The 23,870-nt window shown below is 54.7% G+C and overlaps 7 protein-coding genes across 7 annotated transcripts; 4 read left to right on the forward strand and 3 right to left on the reverse strand.

Annotated features, from left to right (window-relative positions):
* Nucleotides 1–43: 43 nt before the first annotated feature.
* Nucleotides 44–6,334, reverse strand: CAOG_02723 (hypothetical protein). The gene is made up of 6 exons (XM_004349423.2): nucleotides 6,176–6,334; nucleotides 5,943–6,025; nucleotides 5,734–5,809; nucleotides 5,265–5,639; nucleotides 4,915–5,140; nucleotides 44–4,683 (listed from the first exon to the last, which is right to left on the reverse strand). Exons 1-6 carry the CDS (start codon nucleotides 6,301–6,303, stop codon nucleotides 151–153), a joined length of 5,421 nt encoding a protein of 1,806 aa, XP_004349473.2. The 5' UTR covers nucleotides 6,304–6,334; the 3' UTR covers nucleotides 44–150.
* Nucleotides 6,335–6,814: 480 nt separating this feature from the next.
* On the forward strand, nucleotides 6,815–9,292 carry CAOG_02724 (hypothetical protein; the record flags this gene model as incomplete). The annotated part of the gene is made up of 3 exons (XM_004349424.1): nucleotides 6,815–6,841; nucleotides 6,918–7,053; nucleotides 7,962–9,292. The coding sequence occupies 3 exons, from the start codon at nucleotides 6,815–6,817 to the stop codon at nucleotides 9,290–9,292; spliced, it is 1,494 nt and encodes a 497-aa protein (XP_004349474.1).
* Nucleotides 9,293–9,897: 605 nt separating this feature from the next.
* On the reverse strand, nucleotides 9,898–12,747 carry CAOG_02725 (hypothetical protein). The gene is made up of 4 exons (XM_004349425.2): nucleotides 12,551–12,747; nucleotides 11,181–11,726; nucleotides 10,873–10,970; nucleotides 9,898–10,762 (listed from the first exon to the last, which is right to left on the reverse strand). Exons 1-4 carry the CDS (start codon nucleotides 12,668–12,670, stop codon nucleotides 10,084–10,086), a joined length of 1,443 nt encoding a protein of 480 aa, XP_004349475.2. The 5' UTR covers nucleotides 12,671–12,747; the 3' UTR covers nucleotides 9,898–10,083.
* On the forward strand, nucleotides 12,731–14,786 carry CAOG_02726 (geranylgeranyltransferase beta subunit). The gene is made up of 8 exons (XM_004349426.2): nucleotides 12,731–12,771; nucleotides 12,880–13,037; nucleotides 13,159–13,289; nucleotides 13,483–13,702; nucleotides 13,783–14,038; nucleotides 14,164–14,271; nucleotides 14,371–14,479; nucleotides 14,591–14,786. Exons 2-8 carry the CDS (start codon nucleotides 12,913–12,915, stop codon nucleotides 14,716–14,718), a joined length of 1,077 nt encoding a protein of 358 aa, XP_004349476.1. The 5' UTR covers nucleotides 12,731–12,771; nucleotides 12,880–12,912; the 3' UTR covers nucleotides 14,719–14,786.
* A 105-nt stretch (nucleotides 14,787–14,891) lies between these two features.
* Nucleotides 14,892–21,096, reverse strand: CAOG_08630 (hypothetical protein; the record flags this gene model as incomplete). The annotated part of the gene is made up of 2 exons (XM_011271928.1): nucleotides 14,892–16,318; nucleotides 16,353–21,096. 2 exons carry the CDS (start codon nucleotides 21,094–21,096, stop codon nucleotides 14,892–14,894), a joined length of 6,171 nt encoding a protein of 2,056 aa, XP_011270230.1.
* A 173-nt stretch (nucleotides 21,097–21,269) lies between these two features.
* CAOG_02728 (hypothetical protein) lies at nucleotides 21,270–23,305 on the forward strand. The gene is made up of 3 exons (XM_004349428.2): nucleotides 21,270–21,307; nucleotides 21,818–21,862; nucleotides 22,199–23,305. Exon 3 carries the CDS (start codon nucleotides 22,442–22,444, stop codon nucleotides 23,252–23,254), a length of 813 nt encoding a protein of 270 aa, XP_004349478.2. The 5' UTR covers nucleotides 21,270–21,307; nucleotides 21,818–21,862; nucleotides 22,199–22,441; the 3' UTR covers nucleotides 23,255–23,305.
* Nucleotides 23,306–23,489: 184 nt separating this feature from the next.
* Nucleotides 23,490–23,852, forward strand: CAOG_02729 (hypothetical protein; the record flags this gene model as incomplete). Its single annotated transcript, XM_004349429.1, has 2 exons — nucleotides 23,490–23,681; nucleotides 23,724–23,852. 2 exons carry the CDS (start codon nucleotides 23,490–23,492, stop codon nucleotides 23,850–23,852), a joined length of 321 nt encoding a protein of 106 aa, XP_004349479.1.
* Between the last annotated feature and the right edge of the window lie 18 nt (nucleotides 23,853–23,870).

Raw genomic sequence — 23,870 nt, forward strand, 5'->3', positions numbered from 1 at the left:
GTTGCTCTTCGGAAGAAAACCGCGGGTTCCATCGCAAGATCTTTCAGTTGTTGAAGCAGTGTGATATTGTATGAATTTTGTTTGCATTTCGAAAGGCAACCACACCAAATACAAAGAGAAACGTCCAAAAAGGACCATAAACAGACAGGACTACGCAACCAAACCTTGCTTGCGCTTTTCCACCTCGGACATGACGACACCAAGCGCCTTCAAACAAAGCATCAAATTCTCATCAACATTAATCCCGCGTTGCTCCGCCCCAGCTCGTGCAGGATGGAACTCGACAGTAGAGCAGATTGTTTCCAGGAACAACTTGATGTTATTCAGGTTGCCGCCTGGAGTTCGCGAAATTGGAACTTTGAGCAGTTGAGCGCTGAGGCGACCAGCGTCCATGATGCGCTGCGACAGTACAAACTGGGCAATGGTGGCAGCTTGGTTGAGTTGAGTGATAAAGGTAGAGACGGGGTCGCTTTCAACAGGAGGAGTGGCCAACGTCGTGGTGGGTGAGCTCGCCAAAGGAGAGGCAGCAGCGGCCGCCGTGGCCTCGGCGTGCTTGCTCGCCTCAATCTCAGAGACTTGGGGAGAATGATCTGGCAACGCGGATGCCGTGCCGGCGTCCACGGATGTGAGGCTAGCTTGGATTGGAGCCGGCGCTGGCTCGTTGGGGTGCTTGGCGACCGTCATTTCGCTGGCAATTCGAGCAAATGACCAGCCTTGCAGAATCTCACAATAGCGCTCATGCACGTGGTCATCGGAGTGGAGCCCTGTTACGGAGGCGGGGGCTGTTGGCGAGCCGGGCGCAGCATCCAACAGCCGAGATGGGGACACGATGTGTTGTTGCTCCATCGCATGACGCACAACACTCCATTGTGCAAACACAGAATCGATGGACGAATCGTCGCAGAGATTGAGAGCATGAGCCAAGAGCTTCTCTTTGATGAGATGGTTGTGGTATTGCGTCGCAGAGCCAATTTGCAGGTACAGCTGCCAGACGGCAGGTAACTGCGATCCGGTCAACCCAAGGCTCAAGTTGGCAGCCAGGTCGTAGTCGCCCACGTCCATCGCTTGCTTGGCAACCAGAAGCAGCACTTCCAGCTTGGCAGCTTCATTCCAACGGGGCACAACGCGGAGAAGCTGCGCGAGCCGAACTAGACGGTCGGGCTGACGGTAGGCGCGTGGCGCAGAATGCAGCACGCTCTTGACAAACTCCATTCTCGCTTCGGACAAGCGAACTTGGAGGGGAAGTGCAGCCACTTGAAACTCGGCCAAAATGTCAATCGCATCCAGCAAGTCGTGTTCCGCTTGCACGGCTTCAGAAGGCGAGGTTATGATCTGCAAGCAAGCGCGAGCTGTAGCCAGGCCAGGGTCGCTTGGCGAAGCACATGCGTTGAAGTATTCCTTGGCAGCAGAAATTACAAGAGCCTCGCTCTGGTCGAAACCCAAGCGAGACGAGGGCAACGGTAACGGCGCCTCGTGCTCATTCCGAGTCAGAACGTCTTTCAACAAATCAAACAGCTCAACTCGGCCTGATGCGAGCACGCCCTCCGCAAACAAAACATGGCAACGTTCGACTGGAATAAACGGAAACACGGTCTGCTGCAGCTGCAGCAGGTGCTCCAACAAACGCTTCCAATCGTTCTTGACCAAGGGCGGACGAGCCCGACCGGCGCGGCGGGTGAGTTGGAGCAACAGTTGCATGACCTCTTGTTCGTCCTGCGCGGCTGCCGACGAGAAGAACGCCGGCATGCGCATCACGTCGTACTGCATCAGCAGTTGCGATGCAGCCACATACTTTTGAACACTGTAGAGCTTGTGGGTTGCCAGAATGACAATGCTCTCTGCCTTGGCAGCAATGGCAGCGACAACCGGGTCGTGGAATGTTTGGCCCGCAACGAGCGACAACAGATGAGATGTCGCATGGTGCACGGCTGTCAAAATGCGCTGCAAACATGCAAGTGTGCGCTGTTGCACGCGGGTCTGTTGCAGCTGGACTTGGTTGGTGGCGCCGGTAGTGCTGGAGCTGCTGGAGCTGCTGGAGCTGCTGGAGCTGCTGGTGGACTGCGTGAAAGGGAGCAGGCACAAGTCCAAACCAGCAAACAGTAGTTCGAGGTCAATCCGGTCAATGCCCAGATTGAGATCTGCCAGGTGCTGCGGCGTGTCGGCGGGGGCGGCAGCACCAACAGCAGCAGCAGCAACCGATTCGGGTGCTTCCATCTCCCACTCGTCGAGCGTCAACAATGGCTTTGAATCACGATAGCCCACCGGCGACGACGAAACGCTGCGCAACTGCGCGGCAAACTCTTCAAATACCAGCGCGGCCGTCTCAACCAACAAAGGATTGCCAAATTTGGCCAAGACAAAAGCAGGAAGCGGGGGCGCGGGAGCGTTGGGCTCAGCGAGGAAGGCAGCGGGGCGACCGGACGAGGACCGCTGCGTGCGAGCATACGGCACCACCCACTTCCAAAACGCCTCGACAAAGATGCGCTGAGAACTAATCACAGCAAGTTGGGCCTGCTGGATTGGGGCATTTTGCTGCTCATGCAGACGCTGGACCAATGCCGACTCGGCGGCCTGCAATCGGGCGAATGGGGTGGCGACTAAGGCGGCCATGCGTTCCTCTTGCCCCAGCACCTCTAAATCGCCGAGCTGGAAGCCCGGGTCGCAGAACGTCTCAAACACCATGACCTGCAGGAGCTTTGCATCGAACAAGAGCTTGTAGACTCCGGGGATGCGATTTCGAGCGGCGATTCTGAGCAGAGCAAGCGCATTCTCGGCCAGGCCAGTTTGAGCGTCAAACTCGCGCGCGCGCCTCACAAACCACTCTGTCACTGCTTCGACCGACGGTGGGCTGCCAGAGAAGCGAGCCATGCCCTTGAACATGGAAGCGTTGTAAAATCCCGCCACCTCGTCTTGGTGACCAGGAGGCGCGGGGTTGGGCAAGCTGGCTGCGAGTTCTTCGTCGACTTGTTCGTCAATGGGAGCCAGAGAAGTAGCAGCAGCAGCAGCAGCAGCAGCAGCAGCAGCTTTCGTCCCGGCGCGCGCTGGAAACGTTGGTGGCACGACCACGAGCGTACGACCATCCGCACCACTTTCGACACACCGAGGGAAGAGCCACTTGTACTGATTTGGATTAATCAACTCGACCACGTTGGACAGAATCGGAAGCAAATGAGGCAGAGTTTCGTCGGGGTGATTGGTAAATATGGCGCGCAACACGTCAAAATGCCTGTCCTCGGCAAAGCGCACCGCGGCCGCCACCAAATTAACGTCCCGAAATTCTCGAAATTCGTCCGCGCTGAAGGAGCGTTCGACGGCAGTGTACACGGTGGCATACGTGTCCAGGCGCCAGTAATATCGACACAGCTGTTTGTAGCGTGGTGATTGCTCCTCGCCGTGGGCTGACAGGAGGCGAATGCCGTGCAAGACCAGCTTGCGCACAATTTCAGGTGTTGGAGGGATGGTGGTGATACATTCCTGCACCACCCAGTCGCGATCTGTAATTTTCGAAAGCACCATGTCAATGCTTTCATGGGATGGAGAGACGGCCTCCCACTGACGTTGATAAACAGGGTTTCGACTAAAGCCAAATCGATCGGCCAGTGAAAAGGCAGTGTTGAGGTCGCGAGCGTCCAGACAGTGCTGGAACAGCTCTCGCGGTGTGATGAATTTGACCGCTTTCAGGGTGATGGTTGTTTGTGTGGCTCGCTTGAACGCTGGATTTGCTGCCGCAGAACCTGCAAGCACCACTTTTGCACGGGAAGATCCTCCGTGATCGTTCAGGTACTGCGCAAGAGGCTGCTCCAACCACACGCACGGGCCTCCTTCAGCAGTCGACAGGAGTGTTTCGTCCATCATGCGCGCCGAGTAGGCTGAAAGATTGGACAGCGAGGTTTGCTCCCGGGCCAGCAGATAGAACTGGCTTCGGCTGTCAGCGCGAGTGATAAAGGGCGCAAGACAGTCAGCCGAGAGGATGGCCGTTGCATCCTCCTGAAGATCTTGGGTGCTTGGGGAGACAAGGTTTGGGCGAGCAAGCGCCAGGGTTCCCAAAACCCGCGTTGGTTGGCCAGCTGGGTTTCCCACCAGCAGCTGGGAGACATCGCGTGCGATGACGTGGCCCGACCACAGCGAACACATGAGCGTTGTCTCTGACAACCATGCGATATTTCGACATGCACGGACGATGGGGTTTTGTTCGCCTTGCTCGCCCGCCAGCGGCTTCAACGACCAGTTGGCGTCCAGATTTCCACTTTGCAAGTTGAGCAGCGTGGAGAAGGCATCTCGATGCTCCTCAACATGCACTCCGCTGCCACGCTGCATGCCAGGAGCGTGGGGCGACGAAACCATGACCTTGGCGGGGCAGACTTGCTGAAGCTGGCCAGTCACAGCTCCGACGTCGTGAAGCACGGCAAACGGCGAAGTCTGTGGAAGCACAAATAAGCTCACTGCGCCCGATGTATCGAGCAAGGCAGCGTGCCGACCAGATCGCGCAATCGAGCACCGCACAGGCAGAGGTACATTGACGACTTTGGGCTTTCGCCAGAAGAAAAAAATGGACCACAAGAGGGAAAGAAACGCGAGAAGCCACCGAAGAGGGAACCACAACGGCTTGCGTCGCCTCCTCCGCTTGGCATGCAAGTGTGCATGCTGATGAACATCCACTGTATCCGATGTCGCGGCAGAGTCCTGAGCCAAAGAGCGGAGGGACCAAGAAAAAAAAATCAAAAACCAAAAACAAACAAAAGAACAAAAGAACAAAAGAACAAAGCGTATGTTAGTGCAGGTAGTAGGGTTTGCAGAAAAAAGATTTCAAGGAATGCAGGTGGCAAAGGCAGCATTCAAAGGTACAAAGTCCCGAAGGCAAGGGAAAAGCTGGAGGAAAAGGTAAAGTAAAGAGCATGGGGCCCCGTGACTTACAGAGGCACCAAACACTGGAGCAAAGAATGGATACTCGTTGATGAGGCGGAAGTACAGCAAATGGCACGGGATGGTCGGTGTTCCGGACTTGGATGGAGCGATGGCGGCGTGGGCGAGAATGAGCAGTTGTCTGGAAGCACTGTAAGTAAGGGCAGTCACGACGCCGTCTTCAAACTCGGTGTCAAACACATTAGCGAGCTCGTGCTTTTTGCCCCGCGAAGGTGACCTGTGGCAGCAGCAGCATGGAGGAGGGGGTGGTGGTTAGCCAAACGAAAAAAAGATCAAAAACCATCTTTGTGAGTTTCTTGCGGCAAGAGGACAAACAGCAACAACCAAAACGAGATACACACCCGACGTGAAAACTGAACAGCCGACCATCGTAATCAAGCAGCAAGAGCTCAGCCACCCACTGCCGGTCGGCAAAGGACCGACGAGGGAGCAGCGCCATCGCCGCGAAGGGCTGGAGCAACCGTGTTTGGGCGACTTGTGGTGAACTGGCGTTGCCACCAGAGGCATCTGCACGATTGTCAGCGTTTGTTGGTGCCACTACCGACGCCGAGCGAGCGGGATGGATGAGACGGCGCCACCCGCCCAATCCGCCTTTGGAGACGGTCGCGGCTGAGCGAGCGATTGCGCTCGGCAGCGGAATGCCAACCGTCGCAGCGCGAGCATCAATCTCGTACATGTGCTTTCCGTCCCGATTGATCAACTGGACGATGCCATCACTGACCAAAGCCAAGCAAGCGAAAGGGGTGCAGCGAAAGTGAGGATGAGCTCGACTCGAGCAGAGCCCGCCGAAATCCCCGACCTCGCACCTACCTCGAGCAAATGGCAATGAACGCATCGTCTTGGCTCCAGCTCAGCAGGCGGTGGTGCGGCGCGAGGTCTTGGTCAACTGTTCCGACGCGTCAATGCCACAGAAGCAAAAAAGCCAAATACAGCGCAGCCCCCAATGTCAGCAGTCAGTCAGCATCCGCACCCGAGCAATACTGAATAGAGATACGTTAGTGCATCGCAAATCGCTTTACCGTGGACTTGCAGCTCGGGATGCGGCGGCCCGTGTCTGATGACGAGCACTTCATCGCAGAGCAGCGCGAGCGAGAGACCATCGCTGAGCCACACACACACACACACACACACACACACACACATTCAAACAAAATCATACACACAGCATCAGAATCACAAGTGCCAGTGTTGCGCAGGTGTTGCATGCGCTCGGGGTCTGAGAATAAAACGAGCGCTTTCTTCCAATGCTCACCTTGAGAGCGCCATTCGCCAGGACATCTGGTCTTCCTTGAACTGAGCAAGCAGTGGCGGCACACCGAGAAACTCGACATGCGTCAATCCCTCCTGCAGCACTGGCTGCGACGAGGCAGCCAAAGCCATTCGGTTGGTTGGTTTTGTTGTTTTTGGCTAGGAAAGAGGACTGAGACTTGCATCCGGCTTTTTGATTGTTGTTGCTTTCTCTGATCTACCCAGTGCACTTGACGAACGAATGGGTTGCGATACAAAGTCACGACTCAGTGCAACTTGTTACATTTTGCACCAATCGTCTCGTTTTCTCAGTCCTTTTTTTTTTTTATTCAGTAAAGATCGTCCTTTTGCAGCACACCACCGATTGCGATTCAGCAAACCGTTTGATCAAAGAGAGAGAGAGAGAGAGAGAGAGAGAGAGAGAGAGGGAGTGAGGCAGAAGAACGCGGCTCCCGCTCAGAGATGCTCAGAACAGACTCAAAAAAAAAAAAACCTCAAAAAAAAAACCAGCATTTTTTTTTTTCCCTTTTTCAAAAGCAAAAGTAAAGCAAAGCCGAGGAGAGACGTCATGCCGGAGCATCTTGTCCCCCCCGCGCGCGCGCGCGTGTCGAACTACAGCCGTGACACTCTTCCAGTGTCTTCCATGCCTGGTCGCGCTGCTGTCCATGGAGTCACTGGCGGCCACAAACCAAAGTCAACGTGTTTTTTTTTTTTTTTTTTTTTTTTTTTTTTTTTTTTGCTTTTAGCACGAGAGCATTGCACTTGCCTCGGAGGCAGGAAGCGGAGCAGGCACTCAGCTGGCGTCTGCTGGGCAACCCTGGGTGTACCACTCGTTGATCCCTGACAGCATTGGCCCTCGAACCCCAACGGGCGGCGCTCTGAGTGGGGAAGGCAGATCCCCAGATCACGCTGGCAGATCCCGCTTTTGCTCAGATGCTACGGATTTAGTCTCAACCCCCTGAAGAATCGGATCATGGCGGGAGGTTGATCTCAGGAGCTTCACATTGAAGCAGGTGTTGATCTTCAGCAACGTTTGATTGCTCTCTGTTCCCCCCCCCCTCTTCTCGCTATTCGCTGTGGGATGCACAAAAAGCAAAAAAGCAAAAAAAAAAAAAAAAAAAAGACAAACAGTGACGGCTGTTGTTGTGGCTTCTTTTTTTTTTTTTTTTTTTTTGCTTTTTGCTGTGCGCTTCTCTTTTGTCTCTGATGCTTTCCAACGTCCATCTCGCTTTCTGGACGCTCGCTTGCAATCACTGTTGCTGTCGCCTTGTCGCCTTTTCCACGGCGGGAGGCTGTGGCCTCGCTTTCTGCATTCGCATCGGAAGGTCTGGCACAACTCGCGGCTGCCTTTTTTTTTTTTTTTTTTTTTTTTTTTTTTTTTGATCTCCTTTCTCTGTGTGCATTGATTTGGATTGCTGCTCCGTTCGCCATCGATGGCGACTCCTACTCTTTCCCCTCCCCCAACACACACACTGCACCTCCCGTGTCTCTTTGCTGTCCTCTTCCGTTTCTTGCTCCCGTGTTCACTCGCAATCATTCACGCGTCGGTTGAAAACTTATTTTTAGTTTTTTTTTTTGATTTTGTGTGATTTTTTAGAGTTTTTTTTTTTTTTTCTTTGATTGTTGGTTTGTTTCTCTTCACCAAGCTTTGGAACAGAGATCAACAGCAAAACCAAAGCAAACAACAAAAGGACCGACAATCCAAAGCAAACAAGACAACAAAACACACCTGCAAACAAGCACAACAAAGCAGCAAGCAATGACACACCAGGACAATGGCGCAGCCACAGTGGACAGCACACCAACGCTCGTCGCCGTCGAAACGCGCAACGGCGTCCCCACCAGCATTACCGACACTGGCGAGACCATCCAGGACGCCGTCCAGAAGAAGATGAACATGTCGCCGTCGCAGGCAGAGCTGCTGCGTCTCCGGTCCAGCTCATCGAACAAGAGCGACGCTGCAGAGTTTGCCTTTGAGAACTTTGCCAAAAAATTCTTTGTAGCGCAGAAGGCTGGCATCTTTCGTCGGAAAGTCTCGCTCGCGGCCATGTCCCGCTGGACGTCGGCCCCGATCGCCTCGACACTCACCGTCATCCAACTCAATCCCAAGCACAAGAACGTGGTCAAGGACGCCATCAACATTTTCCGCCTCATCCAGATGGTCATGGGCGACCGCGAGCTCCGCAAGTTCCCCACCGTCCCGCACGTAATCCAGCACATCCTCGAGAAGGGCTTGTTTTTGCCCGAAATCCGTGACGAGATCTTTTCCCAGCTGTGCAAGCAGATTGCCGGCAACCCACACCTCGAAAGCCACGTCAACGGCTGGGTACTGCTCTCCGTGATGGTCTGGATGTTCCCTCCCTCGCGGAATATGGAAAACTATCTCAAGCACTTTGTGCTGATGCACTACGACGATTCCGAGCCTCGCGTCAACACGCTCGCGCGCTACTCGTTCAAGAAGCTGATGCGTGTGTGCGAAACCGGTGCGCGCGCTCGCGTTCCCACGCTGCCCGAAATCGAGCGTGCTCGTGACGCGCCCTTCAACCCCTCCGTGTTTGGCTCCACCCTGGACGACATCATGTCGATGCAGACGGGCAAAATGCCCGACGTCAAGCTGCCCCTCGTGCTCACTTCCCTCACCGAAAGCGTCCTCCGCCTCAGCGGTGCCAAGACGGAGGGCATCTTCCGCGTGCCCGGCGACACGGACGCTGTCTTTGCGCTCAAGCTCAAGATTGAGCGAGCGGATTACGCCATCGCCTCGGACGACCCGCACGTCCCTGCCTCGCTCCTCAAGCTCTGGCTCCGCGAACTGGACGAGCCCATCATTCCGACCGAATTCTACCCCGACTGCATTAAGAACGCCAAGGAAGCCACACAGGCGATCGCCATCATCGACGGTCTGCCGCAAATCAACCGTGACGTTGTGCGCTACCTCATTTCCTTCCTCAAGCAGATCGGCGAGCCGGGCAACCAAGCCGTCACCAAGATGAGCCTGGACAATCTCGCCATGGTTTTCGCGCCATCCTTCTTGCGGTGTCCCTCCGAGAACCCTCAGACCATTTTCGAAAACACTCGCCACGAGCAAGATTTCACACGAACTCTCCTTGAACACCTCAACTAAGGAGGGACGTGTTGGTCTTGCGGTGAGATATCTTTTGTTGTTCACATCCGTCCATCTGTTCGGATGGAGATGGACGCTTCGTTGTTTGGTCGCCCCCTTTCGGGCTCTTCATTAACCACTTTTTCCGGGCCACGAGTTTTCGCCTGGCCTTTTATTTCTTTTTCTCTACTTTTGTTTTTTTTTGCTTGATGTTTTTTTTTTTTTCGATGGTGTGTCGCAATGGCTTTGTGCACGCACACACCACTGTTTGGAAAACTGAAACGTAGCGCAGAGTGCGCCAGTGGCAGGGCCATTTGGTGACAACGCATTTCCGCTCTTCTTTTCCATTTTGTACCCACCGAAATTGCAATTTTCTTCGCATCGAGGGCTGTTTGAGCTCAGTGTGTTTGTTTTAGAGTATTGTGTGTATGCTTGTATGGTAATCTTTGTACGGTTAATTCGACGCATGTCGCTAGTTCTGCTGTGTCCATCGTAGTTTGCGAGCCAAGTGATTCAATTCAGTTTCGCGTTGTGGCTTTTTGCTCATGTTTTGTGATGCGACTTTTTGCTCATGCTTTGTGATGTGGCTTTTTGCTCATGCTTTGTGATGATTCGACAGAAATCAGTCGGACTGCAAAAACGGATTGAAGAGCTCAAAGAAGTCGATGAAGTCGGATTGGAGTTGCAACAACACGTTCAAACAACTCAACACCATCAAAAGCGCATTATCTGACAAGGCTGGAAAAAAACAAAAAAGAGTCGGGGGCCATCACACACTTCTTCCTGTTGGCTTTGGTTTGGTTTGGGGGTTTTTATCGCGCGCCACCCAACAACTTGTCAATGTCAATGTCGCTAACGGAATCGGGGTTTTGCTCAATCATCTTGGCGAACATGAGGAAGGTGTTTTCGGCGTCCTTGGCGGCGTTGCGGACACGCTTGAGCGTGTTCATGAACGGGTCCTTGGTGCCTGCCGGCGGCTCCTCATCCAATGCCTTGCGCGCCTGCGACAGGCCTGCGGGCAGATCTTCGGCATCGTCCTGGCTCTCAGACACGGCAAACAAGTTGGCGCCGACCTTGATGCGGACCGTGCCCTTGCCGTCGTTCTTGGACAAGACAGTCTTTTGCAGTTGCGCCTCAGCCTTCTCCTCCTGGTTGATGACAGTCTCGTCATACGCAATTGGCGCAGTGTCGGCTGCCGGGGCGGCCGAGGACGATGCGGCAGGGGCGGCAGCGGGAGCAGGAGCGGCGGTGGCCGGGTTGGGGGACGTGCCAGACTTGGTGGGAGTGGGTGCGTTGCCCGAGCGCTGGGCAATGGCAATGCGTTGCTGCTCCATCACGCGGTTGAAGCGCATGTGGTAGCCAATGCACATGTCCAGCAACTCGGTCGCGTCGGACTTGCTCTTCATGCGCACAGTGATGAGGGGCATGACAGTGTCCTTGAGTTGAATGGCAAACTTGCTGCCCTGCACATACGTAGAATCCAACTCCGACCTGCAGATTTTTTGTTTGTTTGGAGAGAGAAGACAGCGTCGAACGGTTAGAAAAAAACAAGAAAACGGTGAAACCCAAAATTCTCTCTCATGTAACTCTGCCCCCCTTACCAAGAGAAGGACACATCTGCAGGCTGCTCGGTGGACGATTCGTAAAAGTGAATGCCCTTGAGAGAGATGCCAATCATGCGATTGACGTTGCTAGTGTCCTGCATGACAAGAAAAAAAAAACAAAACCCAAGCGCATCCGCAACGCACAAAAGGGGAAATGAGTCGTCAGAAGCAGTCCTTCAAACACACACACACACACACGACAGGATGTTCCAGGGCAAAACCGCAACACTTTCAGGGCGCAAAAAGCAAAAAAAAAAAAAAAAAAACCCTTCAAGACAAAAAAGCAAAACACAGGGCACACGCACCAAAATCTCGTGGAAGCTGACACCGTATTGAGGTAGTTGTTGGGCAACCGTCACATAGCCAGCCTCGGCTTTGGCGACAGACCAGCCGGCGAGGCGCTGGTGGAGTTCAAAGATCTTTCGGTGCCATTCGGCGGACGTGACCTCGGGGGACTTTTTCATGATAATGTCTGGGAGGACGCGAGGGAGAAGGTTTGCGCGGTTCTTCTCCTTGTTCTCGTCGAGGAAGCCGGCGACGTGCACTGCGGGGTTGAAGTCGCCAAAGACGGCCTGCATGGTGAATGCGGCGAGCTGGAGCGCCTGGACGGTGGGGCAGGCAATGTTGCCGTTGAGGACGTTTTCCTGGATGTCGAGGTAGAGCAGGTTGCGGGTTACTGCAGAGTTCTTTTGCAGGATGATGGTTGAGGTTGGCGGGAAGTACTTGACGCGCAGCTTGACGTGGCGCTTGAGATCGAGGTCTTGCTCCTCGAGCGTCTTGCCTGCCTGCAGCCAGTGCTTCTTGCCCTTGCGAGTGAGCACTTCGATTGAGAACCAGACAGGTTCTTCGATCTGTGAGGGCGCACATAGTAACAAAAAGCAAAAAACGGTGAGCAACGCACAGGTCCGTTTGTTTCACCGCCCCACCCACACACCAAGACCAAACAAAAAAGCAACACCAAGATGAGCTCCAGCATGAGAATGAGAATGAGCACCACCCAGGCAGTTCCAAGCAGTTTACAAGTCCGTTGGTCGCTGCTCTGGAGGAAGCAAGTTCAATGGACGTGACGTTGAATCCACCGACTCGTCGAACACCACCAAACAAAAAGCAACCAAGATGACACCCACACACCCCCCTCACTCACACACGGCGATGTGGGAGCAGCAGCAGCAGCAGCAATCGCTCTCAACATAAAGCAAGATTTCAATAAAAAAATAAATAAATACAAATAATAATCGAAAGCTTGTTTCAATGGTTTTTCGTCGTTCTCGAGGTTGACGTTGAAGAGGATGCGATGCGAGTGGGGGCAAGTGGATGTAGTATGTGAGTGTGTGAGTGAGTGAGTGTGGAGAGTGCATCGCGCAGCAACAGGAAAAAAAAAGGATAAAAAAAAAAAAGCCGACAAGAAAAAAAAAAAAGCAGAAAAAAATAAAAAGCTCAATACAAATCCAGCAAAAAAAAAAAAAAAAAAAAAAAAAAAAAACAATAATCAAAAAACAAAGCCATAACACCAAACAGGGCGAAGATCAGAAGCAACACACTCTGGACTACTGATGACGAGACAGAGCACAATGAGAGACAAAGAGACAGAGAGAGCACAAGGAGAGACGAGACAGAGGCCGATGATCGGGGGGGGGGGAAAGAGAGCCGACCGAGCGAGAAAGAATTGAGTTACACGAAGAGCAGCCATGACGAGCTTGAAGAGCGATTGACCAGTCGCGTTGGAGGCGCACGGCACAGAGATGCGCTTCCAGTCATTGGGAAGCGAGACGAGCACAGTGTCGGATGATGCCATTGTCGTTTTGCAGGACGCGAAACAAGAGAGAAAGCGGCGGAGGAAAGGAAGACAACAAAAGGAGACTGAAGCTGAACTGAGCTGAACTGAGCTCCGTTGAGGTACATGTAACTGCCACAAGGGAGTAGCTACAGATGCACGAACAGCACATTGGACGAACTGACTTGATGGATTGGATTGGATTGGATTGGATTGGATTTGGGCGTCAGTCCTTTTGTTGTGCTTTTTTGACGATTTTGACTATGAGCGATTCGGGTTCAGCGACAATCGACACGCAGGAGACGTTCATCCGACAGCGCCACGCAAAGTACTTTGCAATGTGCCTGAAGGTCCTCCCGCGCTCCATGGCGACGCTGGACACGCAGCGGTGAGCCCTGAGCCCTGTGCTGGCTGACTGGGCCAAACGTTTGGCAACGCACTTCACTCACTCACTCACTCACAACCCATGACTGACGGACGTCTCTGATTGGCTTGAATCGTGGGCTTAGAATGACGCTCGTGTACTTTGCAGTGTCCGGATTGGACTTGCTCAACTCGCTTGCGCTGATCGAGTCGCGCAGAGCCGCCATCATTGACTGGGTCTACGCAATGCAAGTGCTGCCAGACAAGGACAACCCCGGTAAACAAAGCCCCACAACACTTGCTGACATTCAAGCTCTCAGATGACATACCATTCGGCCTTGTTGTTTTGGCCGACTGAAGAAGACTCTCTTCCGTGGAAATTTGGGACTTTTTCAAGCTTTGTCGCTAACGCTCTCACCATTGCGCATGAATACGAATCATTCGTGAAACTCGAAACCATTCACAAACAGGGTTGAATGCTCAGGCGTGCGGATTTCGCCCTGGATCAAGCGTCGGAGCGCCGTACAACCCAAAGTGCGAAGCACAAGCCTGCCTCAAACACGACAGCGGTCACCTTGCCATGAGCTTTACGGCGCTGTCCGTGTTGGCGGTGCTTGGTGACGACTTTTCGCGTGTCAATCGTCAAGCCATCGTGCAGAGCATGCGGGCGTTGCAATCGGACAGCGGCGAGTAAGCGTTCCGAAACTTTGGAAATTTTGGAGAGCCAGAGAGCACTTTTTGTTGACTCAAATCCCCACTCTCTTGCGCAGATTCTTCGCTACGGCAGACAAGAACGAAAGCGACGTTCGCTTTCTGTACTGCGCCTGTGTTGTATCACACCTCATCAAGGATTGGAGTGGCGTGAACAAGGCCACTGCCGTTGCGTACATCAAGTCGCGGCAGACTTACGACGGGTCGTTTGCAGCCGCGCCAGGCTTGGAGGGCCACGCTGGCTACACATTCCTTTGCGTTGCTTCCCTCTATTTAATGGACCAATTGGACGAGGTTTACACCAAGGTCGAGCAAGTGAGTGTGCCCTCCCCCCCTCCTTCGCTTTGTTCGAGTCACGACGCAAGTCTCTGCCAGTGTTTGTTTGTTTTTAAAAGTCACTCTCACTTGTGTTTTGTTTGGGGGTGGGGGTATCGGGTCAGGACCGCATCATTCGGTGGTGTATCATGCGTCAACAAACTGGGTTTACCGGTCGCCCCGGAAAGCTCGTCGATTCGTGCTACTCGTTTTGGGTTGGTGGTACTCTGAAGGTAGCGCAGCACATTGTTTGGTGCTATCAGAAAGTGGAAACGGGGCTGCCTCTTTGCTCTTCTCCTACCAATGCCCTTGCCTTGCTGTTTATTGATTAGATTCTGGGAGCCTACGATCTCGTCGATAGAACGTGCCTTCGCGGCTTTTTGCTTTCAACTCAATCGACTACCACCGGAGGGTTGGCCAAGTCGCCCGACACGCTTGCCGGTGTGTACCATGTGTTAAGCATGCATGCTGTGGATGCGTTGTTTGGTTGAAGCTTCACGTGGTCGAGTGTTCAGTCCAGAGTTGCTCAAACATGCCGTGTATTTTGCACAGATCCACTTCATTCTTATCTTGCGCTGTGTGGGTTTTCTCTCAGTGGCGAGCCTGATGTTCTGCCTTTGGACGCAGCCATTAACATGTCTGAACGCGCATCGCAGCATGCTGCCAGTCTCAAATTTTGAGAGTACTAGTAGAATGACAAGTTTGTGTGTTTGTTCACATAGTTGATTAAAGTACAATACGTAAGCCATTCAAAAGCCAAGAAAAAGAAGAGAAGAGAAGAGAGCAGAAGAGAAACAAGAAAGAAACAAGAAAGAATCAAGAAAAAAGACAAAGAAAAGAAGAAGAAAAACATCTACAACTCGTCATAAACCAATTCGAACGCAGCAAGCCTTCGTCTCTGCCGAGAACGCTTCAGTGCCGCTTCTTGCAGCTTTTCATTGAGAGCGAGTCGTCGAAGCTCGCGCATCCGCTCGCTCGAACGTAATTCCAATGCGCGAGTGGACATGAATGTCGCGATAGCTGAAAGCGACGACATCATCGGCATGATCACGGCACGAAGGTCTTGGAGCTCCGCATGAGTTAGTGGGTGGATGCGGGAGTCTTGGTGAAGACCGAGGTCATCGTCATCATCGTCGTCCTCATTTTTCTCTGCTTCGGCGGAACTCTCATCGTCTGAAACGTCTTCCAATTGCCGGACTGCCCTCAGCAGTTGGGAACTTGGCCTTTGAGCGTCCTCCTCGGCGATGCGAGCTACGTCAGCTTCTCGGTCGGAAGGCGAAGCCCACCTCCTAAAATGCATCCGCGGACGGACGAGAAGTGAGAATGCACGTTCTCTCTCAAGCGTTGCCCTCATTCGACGAGCAGCAGCATTGGCACTCGTGTCGTTAAAGTCTGGGTCCATCGTTGCGGGACGCTCCTCATCCGAGTCCGGCTCCTCAGGCAGGTCGAACTCGGGTTCATGCTCGAGGATGATGCGAGCGCAGGGCCAATAGGGAAGTGACACGCGAGGAATGTCGACCATTGCGCCAGTGTGGAATGCGAGCTGGTGAGCTTCTCGAGTTGTGTACACCTGATTGGAGTACGTCAAGTTTTTCATCACGGCAATGATTTTGGAAATTGAAAAGAGTGCAGGCACGTCGGGCGCCAACGGCGACTCACGAGCGGGCAAATGGGCAAAATGATGGGCGCGCTTGTCGCGGAGCTCTTGCCGTTTCCGCTCACGCTCCTTCTCGGCCGCCCGTCGCCTCATCCGACGGTTTGCAGCAGCCCTCGTTCGCTGCCGCGCCGACATACGCGGGTCGTCATCTTCGTCGTCGCCATCCTCGTTTGCGTCGTCGTCGTCGTCGTCGTCATCATCGTCAGACGTGAAGCCATCAAATTGGTCGGTCCAGTCTTCAAACATCAATTTGGCAATCTCCTCGGCTGTGTCGGGCATGTCATTGTCGTCTTCTTCTTCTTCCTCTTCGTCGTCGTCGTCGTCGTTGTTGTTGTCGTCGCCATCCTGCTCGTCCGAGTTTGAAGGGCTGTCGTCATCCGAGTCGGAAGAGTCCGAGGCCGACCCTTCCTTGGCGACCGATACCCCGCCCACGACCGCGACCGCGACCGCGAACGCCCATGCCACCACGTTGCCCGCGACCCCGGATACCGACTCTCGTTTCGACCTCGTCGGTTTCTTCAGTCGCATCAGCAGCGGCGTTTCGTCCTCGACCTCGACCTCGACCTCGACCTCGACCATGTCCTCGGCCACGACCCACGCCCTCGGCAACTGCTTGGTTGTTGCTGCCATTGGCAGAGCGCGGGAGCAATGCGAGACGATGAGCATCTCGAGCGGCAGTCGCCGCTGCAGCGGCTTGGCTGGCAACGGCAAGCAGCGTGGCATCTCGCTTCGTTGCATCGTCGACCTCAACGAAGGACACGGCAGCCTTTCGCGCGACTCCAACAGCCGCCATGAACGTCATCGTAGTAAAACGTCTAAACTCTCGCTCAGCGGGCTCCGCGAGAAGATGCGGCTTGGTCCGGACGAGTCGCATCATTGCATCGATTCGTTTATGCACCATCTCATGGAGTGCTTCCATCTGTGCGTCCACGTCGGTACCCGCAACGATTTCGCCCCGAAGTCGCATACTTATGGGCAAATTGCGAGCTGCAGGATTCGTGGCGTGTGCCACAACATTTTCCGGCAACTGGCCTTGCAAGTTTTGAATGAAGAGCAGGTGTGGCGCTGTCCTCATGAGGTGTTCCACGCATTCCACTTGACCGTACTTTGCAGCGTAATGCATTGGAGAATTGCCCTGAGCATCAAACCAAAAAACCGCGGAGGGTTTGACCTTGCTCATTATGAACTCGAGGGCTGCCTTGTCAGAGGCAGCGGCCCGCATCAGCGGTTTGCAACGGAGGTGGCCGTCCATGGTGAGCAGTCTGGGACTCACACTGTGCAACAATTCAAGCACTTCAGTTTTCCCAATGCCCGCAGCATCGTGTGCGGCCGTGTCGCCGTTGTTGGCACGGGTCCTCGGATTGGCGCCGACGCTGATGAGATGACGCATCACCTCAATCTTGCTGCCACTCCAGCTCATTGCGCTGTGCAGTGGAGTGCGGCCAGTACTGTCGCGCGATTCAATGTAGGCACCAAACGAAAGCAACAGCTCCGTCATCTGCACGCTCACACGAGCGGCATAGTGGAGTGGAGTTGCACCCTTGCCGTCACCGAGATTGAGCCCGAGATCGACGATGGGCCGAACTCGTCCGTCTGGCAGAGTGAACACTGGATGATGACCAAACCGTCGCTGCACCTCCTTAGCGCCTCGAAACGAGTCGGGAAGCGGGCCGTAGGTCGCCGCAACGATTGCTTCCAGCCGCGCCGTTTCAGAGCGGAGCATGTGAGCCACCAGCTCGAGCTGATCGCGAGCGACCGCCGTGTGGAGTGCTGTGCGACCACTGACATCGACGAGACCCATCCACGAGGCTGAGACTCGAGGAATGGAGGCCAACGGCTCGGGTTGCAGGGGCAAGTTGATGGCTAAGGATGAGTGGACGAGCGGCTTGAACGCGGTGGGTATCGCTGGCCGCGCAGCCGCAGCAGTAGCGGGTGCAGGAGGAGGAGTAGAAGGAGATGCATAGGACGGGAATTGGCGGCGAATTTCTTGCTTGACGCGATCGCTGCACAGGTGCCAATGGTTGAGAAGAGCCATGAACATGTCTGGCCACGGTTTGAGCCGAAGTTCTTGCATGCTGTACGAGGAAGAGACTGGTTGACTGAGCGTGGAGACTGGCGCTGCCAGCAGCAGCGAGGAAGATGGTTTGACTGTCGAGGCAGACGCAGCAGTTGGCGTTGCAGTTGGCGCGATGCGGGCAGAGGCAGACTGGTTTCGAGTATCCCGCCCTGCTTGCTGAACTTGCGGTGTGCTGCCGCCCTGCTTGCTGAACTTGCGGTGTGCTGCGCTGGACGGCCAGGCTCGCTTTGGCTGGTTTCGTGACAGCGGGGGCTCAGTCGCCTGAGTCGTCCGAGTCGTCCGCGTCCGAGCCAGGCTTGCTCGAGCTGGCTGACGCGGCATCCTCGCCTTGCTCGAGCTGGCTGACGCGGCATCCTCGTCGCTGGATCCATCAGCATCGGTTTCCCAATCACCGTCGTCGTCGTCGTCGTCGTCGTCGTCGTCGCTCTCATCACCGTCTGTCTGCAAGTCACTCGCAGAATCATCTGTGCTTGCCCATTCGTCACTGTCGGACTGCGCGGGCTCACTGGCGTTGGTAGCAGCGACGGCGTTTCGGATCGAAGCAGTGGTTGCCTTACTGCTGCTGGTGGTGGTGCTGGTGGTGGTTGTGGTGGTACTCTTGCTCCGAGGAGGAGTGTTTGATGTCGGCGCTGCTGCTGGTTTCGGGTGCTGTGGGGCTTTTCCGTGATTGAGATCTGTTGCGGATGCACGCTCAGTCTTACTGATCATCGAAGAAGACGAATGATGCGGGGCGAGAAGAGCAGAGGACGACGAAGTGGCTTGCAGTTGTGCCAGTTCGACATCCATGTGGTCGTCCGGATTGAGCTGCGGAAAGACGTAGCTGCCAAAGCTGCTGGGAATGATGGTCTGCGGATCGGACTCGGCCTTGTCTGACGGCTCAGACGTGCCAAGAAAGTGCGCAGTCATCGGGATGATGCACGAAGCCATCGCATGCCAGCGAAGGGCGCGACAAACGAGCACATCGACCTGTCGCGTCACATGGCGCGGATTGGCAATGATCGTGCGGGCGAGTACGTCGAAAACGGACACATTGCCTCGCTCGCTGGCAATGGACAATGGCGTTGCACCAGACTTTGCGCAGACAAAGAGATCAGCTCCATGCTGAAGCAACAGCTCGACTGTCGCAGCGCAGCCATACCTGGCGGCGTACATCAGTGGCGTGAGGCCATTCTCTGTAAATCGGAGGTTGATCTGGTGTTTCGCCCCATTTTCCAACAGATGGGCGCAGGCAGCGCTGCCAACCGTCGAGGCCGCGGTCGCGCACAAAAGCGACGGCATCGTTTTGGTATGGCCTAGACAAGCAGCTGGAGCGCGCGCCAACAGCACGCGGAGCATGTCCACGTCGTTCTTCAGAGCAGCAGTGTGAATGACAAGTTGCCAGAAACCGCCAGAATGTTGGACCCGGACCTCGGCATTGGCGCCATGCTTGAGCAGCAAACTGGCAATTGTGGCTCGGGACTGGTGGACGGCAAGCGCGAATGGCGTAAACCACGGCGTGCTCTCCAGACAGAGATCAGGCTTCAGTCCGACCGTCTCAAGCAGATAAGAGACAATCTCGTACTTGTTGGCGGCTACTGCATAGTGCAAGGCAGAGGCCTGGTCAACCGTACTGATTGCGCTGAACACTTTGAGCGCGAAGGCCGAGTCGACATCAAGTAAGGCGCTGTGGAGGAGTTGCACGAGCGCAGCACTGCACCACGAGATGACAAGATGCACAATGTTGCGTCCTTGTGCATCTTCCGCCAGGGCCGCATGTGGATTGGCGTCAATAAATAGGCGCACAAACGCCGCGGATTTATTTCTGGCGCCAGTTAAAAGCGGCGTGTCGCCATTGGCATTCTTTGCAGTCATTCTGGCACCGGCTTCCAAAAGTAGCTCCGCCATTCTGACGTTGCCAAAAAGTACCGCCGTATGAAGGGCAGTGTTGCCACTTCGGTCTGTCACATCAAGCGGATGGACCACAGCTGGTGCTTCGTCCGGATCGGCATTTTTTATCTCGTCAATGGCTGACACGTCGTTGTCGGAGATGGCGCTGTTGGTTGCCGCGAGCCTGGGGCGACGACAGTACTCTAGGTAGAGAATTCCACTAGTGGCGAGAAAGGATTGGCATGCCAACATCAGTGGAGTCTTCCCTTCGACCTGGTTTAGTGTGCTGAAATCGGCGCCCAACTCGAGAAGGACTTTGATGCAGCTGGTCGATTGCTGCCTTGATGCATAATGTAAAAGCGAGTCACCAGACGGGTAGATGTAATTGACAAGCTGCATGTCGTGCATTAGGGCAAAGGCCATGAGCACTTCCAGGCACTGCGGGTGCTGTTGCTCGACCGCGAATCGCAGAGCAAACGCGATGGCCGAACGCGAGGTCGCAAGGACCTCAAACCCGCGGACACCCTCGAATTCGGGGGCAGGGCGGAGAGTCGCATAGTCTGCTCGGCTTGCCAAGTCGCTGACCACGAGCGTGGCCTGGTGTAGGAAATTATCCTCCATTGCCCACACCACCAGACAGCACGGCGACAGTGCTGGTTTGCGATCGGCGGTCGGGAGCAGTTGCACCATTTTCTGTGCGTGCGGCTCTCCGAAATTGACGCAAAAATGCTCAGAGTTCGAGGAGCCAGGAGCAGGGCTGCCAGCGTCTGGACCGGCTTCTGGATTGAACAGGTGCAAGGGAAGGAAGGCGACCGACAATCCGGTCAAGGTCTCGAGAAGGTCAAAGTTGAGCAAGCGCAATGCCAGCGCGCGTGCCACCAATGTTTCTGTCTCCGGCAGGTGTTTGGCGTGTTGCTCGGGGTTGTCATCGTTCTGGTCGATGTGGACGATGCGGCTTCTCACAGTGGTGGTGGTGGTGGTGGTGCTTGTTGTTGTGACCTGGTCGGCGGAGGCTCCCATGGATTGAAGCTCGGCCGCAATGCCTTCAAACACACCGTCGATGGCTTGGAATTCTTCGAATTCTTCTTCCGTCTCGCTTGAGTTGTTGTTGTTGTCGTCGTCGTCGTCGTCGTCGTCGTCGGTAGCTGGATTGTCTTCACTTGCTTCGTCAACCAGTGCGCGAGCATTGTCATGATTCTCTTGACGGTGATCGAGCGCCGCGCCTCGCAGCCGTCTGCCACCGCCGCCGCCGCCGCCGCCACCGCCGCTGATTGTGGACGACGACAGCATCTCGGCATCTATGATGGCCCGCAGCTGCAGTGCGACGACCTGCGCGCGCCGTCGTGCATCGAGACGCTCCGCCTGCTGGGCGAGTAATTGAGCGCGACTCGCTCGGGCCGCCAGCAGTCCGTTCTGCTGCTGGGCAATCCGCGGGTCTGTCAGTCCGCCGACGACCATCCCGTTGTGCTCTGAAGTGATCAACGTCCAGTTATGGCGCACAGAAGCAGCGAGACGCCAGCAAGTCAAGAAGTGTCCGTCTCGATCGTAGCCCCCCGGTTCAATGGCGTTGCTTTTGCGAGTCGTCGAGATCAGCGCAAAGGCTGTTGCAAAAAGAAAGACTTTGTTTCCCCCGCCCTCCTTTCACTCGTCAGTCACACGACAAACAACCGTATGTGTGAAACAGAGAGAATGAGAGAATGAGAGGAAAAAAGTTCAATAGAAAAGACTGAGCGGGGAAAAAGAAAAAAAGAAAAAAAGAAAAAAAAAAAGAGTGGATTCAACGTCAAACTCGCACAACAAATCACGACGAAGCTTCTATTCACAACACAAGGGGGAGAGAAGGGGCGGGGGAGAGAAAAGGGGGGGGGCAGGGCGCAGGAACGATGGAAAATTGAATGGAAGAGCCCTTTGAACCGAAACGCAGCCACTGAGACGCTCAGAAGCTTTGGAAAAGACGGACTGGGTTTCTTCATTTTGCCGCTCAACTGCGACTTTATTGCAAGGGTCGCTCTTCAAACTCAAACACACCATCCCAATGCTGAATGACTGACCCTGACTGCCTGGAGGATGGCTCAGTCTTGTTCGCCTTTGTCTTTGTGTTTGTTCGCCTCGCGTTGATCGTTCGCCCACCGCCCACCGCGCCTCCCATCCGTTCTCCACGGTGATGATGGCCAGTCAGTCGCGCCGTGTCGCAGTTGACTTTGAAGGCGAAACAGCTCAGCAGGTACGGAGATTCAAAACGCGCGTGTGTTTCGAATGTCGTCCTTGCGTGCAAGCAGAACATGAAGACTTTGGACAACGTTTGGACGCATTTCGAGGTCCTTTCCAACCACCTTTGAACGCAAAATCACGAAACGCAAACGCTCATACAATCATGAGGATGGGAGGGGAGGGGGACGGGAGGAGGTGGCGGGGAGAGATGGGACTGAACGAGTTGTTTTGTTTTTTTGGCGGGAAAACCCTCTTGTTTCACTCGCTCTCTTTTTTCAACGCGACTCAACCACCACCCATGTCAAATCCATCTGTGTTCTGTTCCTTGTGTTTTGCGTGCTTTTTGCAGCTCTTCCGCCGCCGCGATGTGGGCAAGCCGCTGGGCAACGTCGGGTTGGGCCCGTTCGCCGCATTGCCTCGAGGCGCGCTCGTGGAGATTGCCGGCGACGCGGGCACTGGCAAGACGCGGCTGTGCCTGTCGTTTGTCATCTCGTGCATATTGCCGTACGAGTACCGCGGCGTCTGTCTCGGGGGCAAGGGCGTCCACGCAGTCTACATCGACTGCGACTACCGCCTCGGCGCTGCAGACGTCATGGCATTCATTGAGGCCCATGTCCGCTCGACAATTGCATCACGGCAAGCGTCCGTGTCAGTGGTAGGCACAAGTACTCCTTCTGCCCAAGGACAAGGGCTGAATTTCAGCAGACCAGACTCGAACTCGGTCGTAGGAACGGATTCGAGCACTGCCTCCTCGCAAGACCTCGTTCTCACCGAAGCAGACATTGCGTACACGGTGCGCGACGCCATGTCGCGGTTGCTGATTGCCCGGTGCAACTCGAGCGAGCAGCTCATCATCACCCTTCATGCGCTGCAAATGCAGCTCGGTGGCGTGTTGCTCGAATCCTCGGTCGCTGGGGCACCCGTGCCCCAAGTGCTTGTGATTGATTCGGTCTCTGCGTTTTACTGGATGGATCGTGATTCGCACTTGCCATCGTCTCAGAAAGGCAGTCCTGCCTCGAGCATGAGCAATTTCGCTGCACAGCCCCTCGAACACAAGTACGTGGCGGACGTCGTAAAGCGTCTCTGCCAAGAGCATCAATTGATTGTTCTTGCTACCAAGCCGTCGTACTTTGCTTCGTCTTTGGCATCGTCTTCTGCTCGGAACAGCAACAGCAATAGCAGCAGCAGCAGTAGTAGCAACAACAACAACAGCAGGACCTCCGGATTTCGTGACTACATGCATCGCGGGTGGCAGCTCGCTGTTACCCACAGGCTTGTAACAAGTAATGCCGTTGCCGACAACCAAGGCATCCACCTTTTGCAAAGCATCTCCGCCGCTGGACAAGTCACCAACACCTTTTCGATTGGTTACGACGCGTTTGGGCACCAAGTGTGTTTGTCCTGATTCCAAAATGCGATTCCCATGTACATGTATCATACAGTTATTTATTTTTCAACCCGGCCTTTATTCATCTGACTTCTGAGCGCTGTTTCACTTCTGAGCGCGAAATGTGACTTGATTCGATCGTCTTATCATGCCATTGGTGTCCCAATTGATGCATGAATGAAAAAAATGACCCAAATGCCAGAATTATTCCCATTATGCATGTCAGAGGGAGGGAGGAGGAGCTCAGTCTGCCATGAGCACCCCAGCCCGCGTCGCCACTGTTGCATTCTGCTCGATTGCCAGCGCCATTGTCGGTTTCAAGCTTGTCGAGGAGTACGAAGTCCGCGCCGTTTACGAATATGTAATCCCAACCAAACTTCTCCCAATATTTAACCCCAATATCGAACCCGATGGTCCTGTCGACCCGGTCGGCGACGAGTTGCAGGTCTGTTTGAGCTGACTTTCCATGCCATGCTCTCCTCTGCAGCTCCAGCACCAGAAGCGCGAGGACGCAGCCCGTGCAGCCCGAGAGGCACAACAGTCGTCCACAGCCACCCAGCCACCCAGCACAGGACCCAGCGCAGGAGCGGACGCGCCAGTCGCTCGGCGGCAGTAAACGCGCTGGACTTGCTTC

This window comes from Capsaspora owczarzaki (assembly GCF_000151315.2).
Source record: "Capsaspora owczarzaki ATCC 30864 unplaced genomic scaffold supercont2.3, whole genome shotgun sequence".
Taxonomy (NCBI): Eukaryota; class Filasterea; order Ministeriida; family Capsasporidae; genus Capsaspora; species Capsaspora owczarzaki.

What these genes read in the sequence shown, in the direction of transcription:
- CAOG_02728 (XM_004349428.2), top strand. Translation starts at nt 22,442, where the DNA reads ATGGCATTCATTGAGGCCCATGTCCGCTCGACAATTGCATCACGGCAA.
- CAOG_02723 (XM_004349423.2), bottom strand. Translation starts at nt 6,303, where the DNA reads ATGGCTTTGGCTGCCTCGTCGCAGCCAGTGCTGCAGGAGGGATTGACG. An exon ending in TGGCGAATGGCGCTCTCAAG is followed by an intron (nt 6,026 to 6,175) that starts GTGAGCATTGGA and finishes TGTGTGGCTCAG; the next exon opens with CGATGGTCTCTCGCTCGCGC. An exon ending in CTGTTCAGTTTTCACGTCGG is followed by an intron (nt 5,141 to 5,264) that starts GTGTGTATCTCG and finishes CTGCTGCCACAG; the next exon opens with GTCACCTTCGCGGGGCAAAA.
- CAOG_02726 (XM_004349426.2), top strand. Translation starts at nt 12,913, where the DNA reads ATGAGCGATTCGGGTTCAGCGACAATCGACACGCAGGAGACGTTCATC. An exon ending in GCCAGACAAGGACAACCCCG is followed by an intron (nt 13,290 to 13,482) that starts GTAAACAAAGCC and finishes ATTCACAAACAG; the next exon opens with GGTTGAATGCTCAGGCGTGC. An exon ending in GTCGCCCGACACGCTTGCCG is followed by an intron (nt 14,480 to 14,590) that starts GTGTGTACCATG and finishes TATTTTGCACAG; the next exon opens with ATCCACTTCATTCTTATCTT.
- CAOG_02725 (XM_004349425.2), bottom strand. Translation starts at nt 12,670, where the DNA reads ATGGCATCATCCGACACTGTGCTCGTCTCGCTTCCCAATGACTGGAAG. An exon ending in TCAGCTTCCACGAGATTTTG is followed by an intron (nt 10,971 to 11,180) that starts GTGCGTGTGCCC and finishes CTTGTCATGCAG; the next exon opens with GACACTAGCAACGTCAATCG. An exon ending in GCAGATGTGTCCTTCTCTTG is followed by an intron (nt 10,763 to 10,872) that starts GTAAGGGGGGCA and finishes AAAAATCTGCAG; the next exon opens with GTCGGAGTTGGATTCTACGT.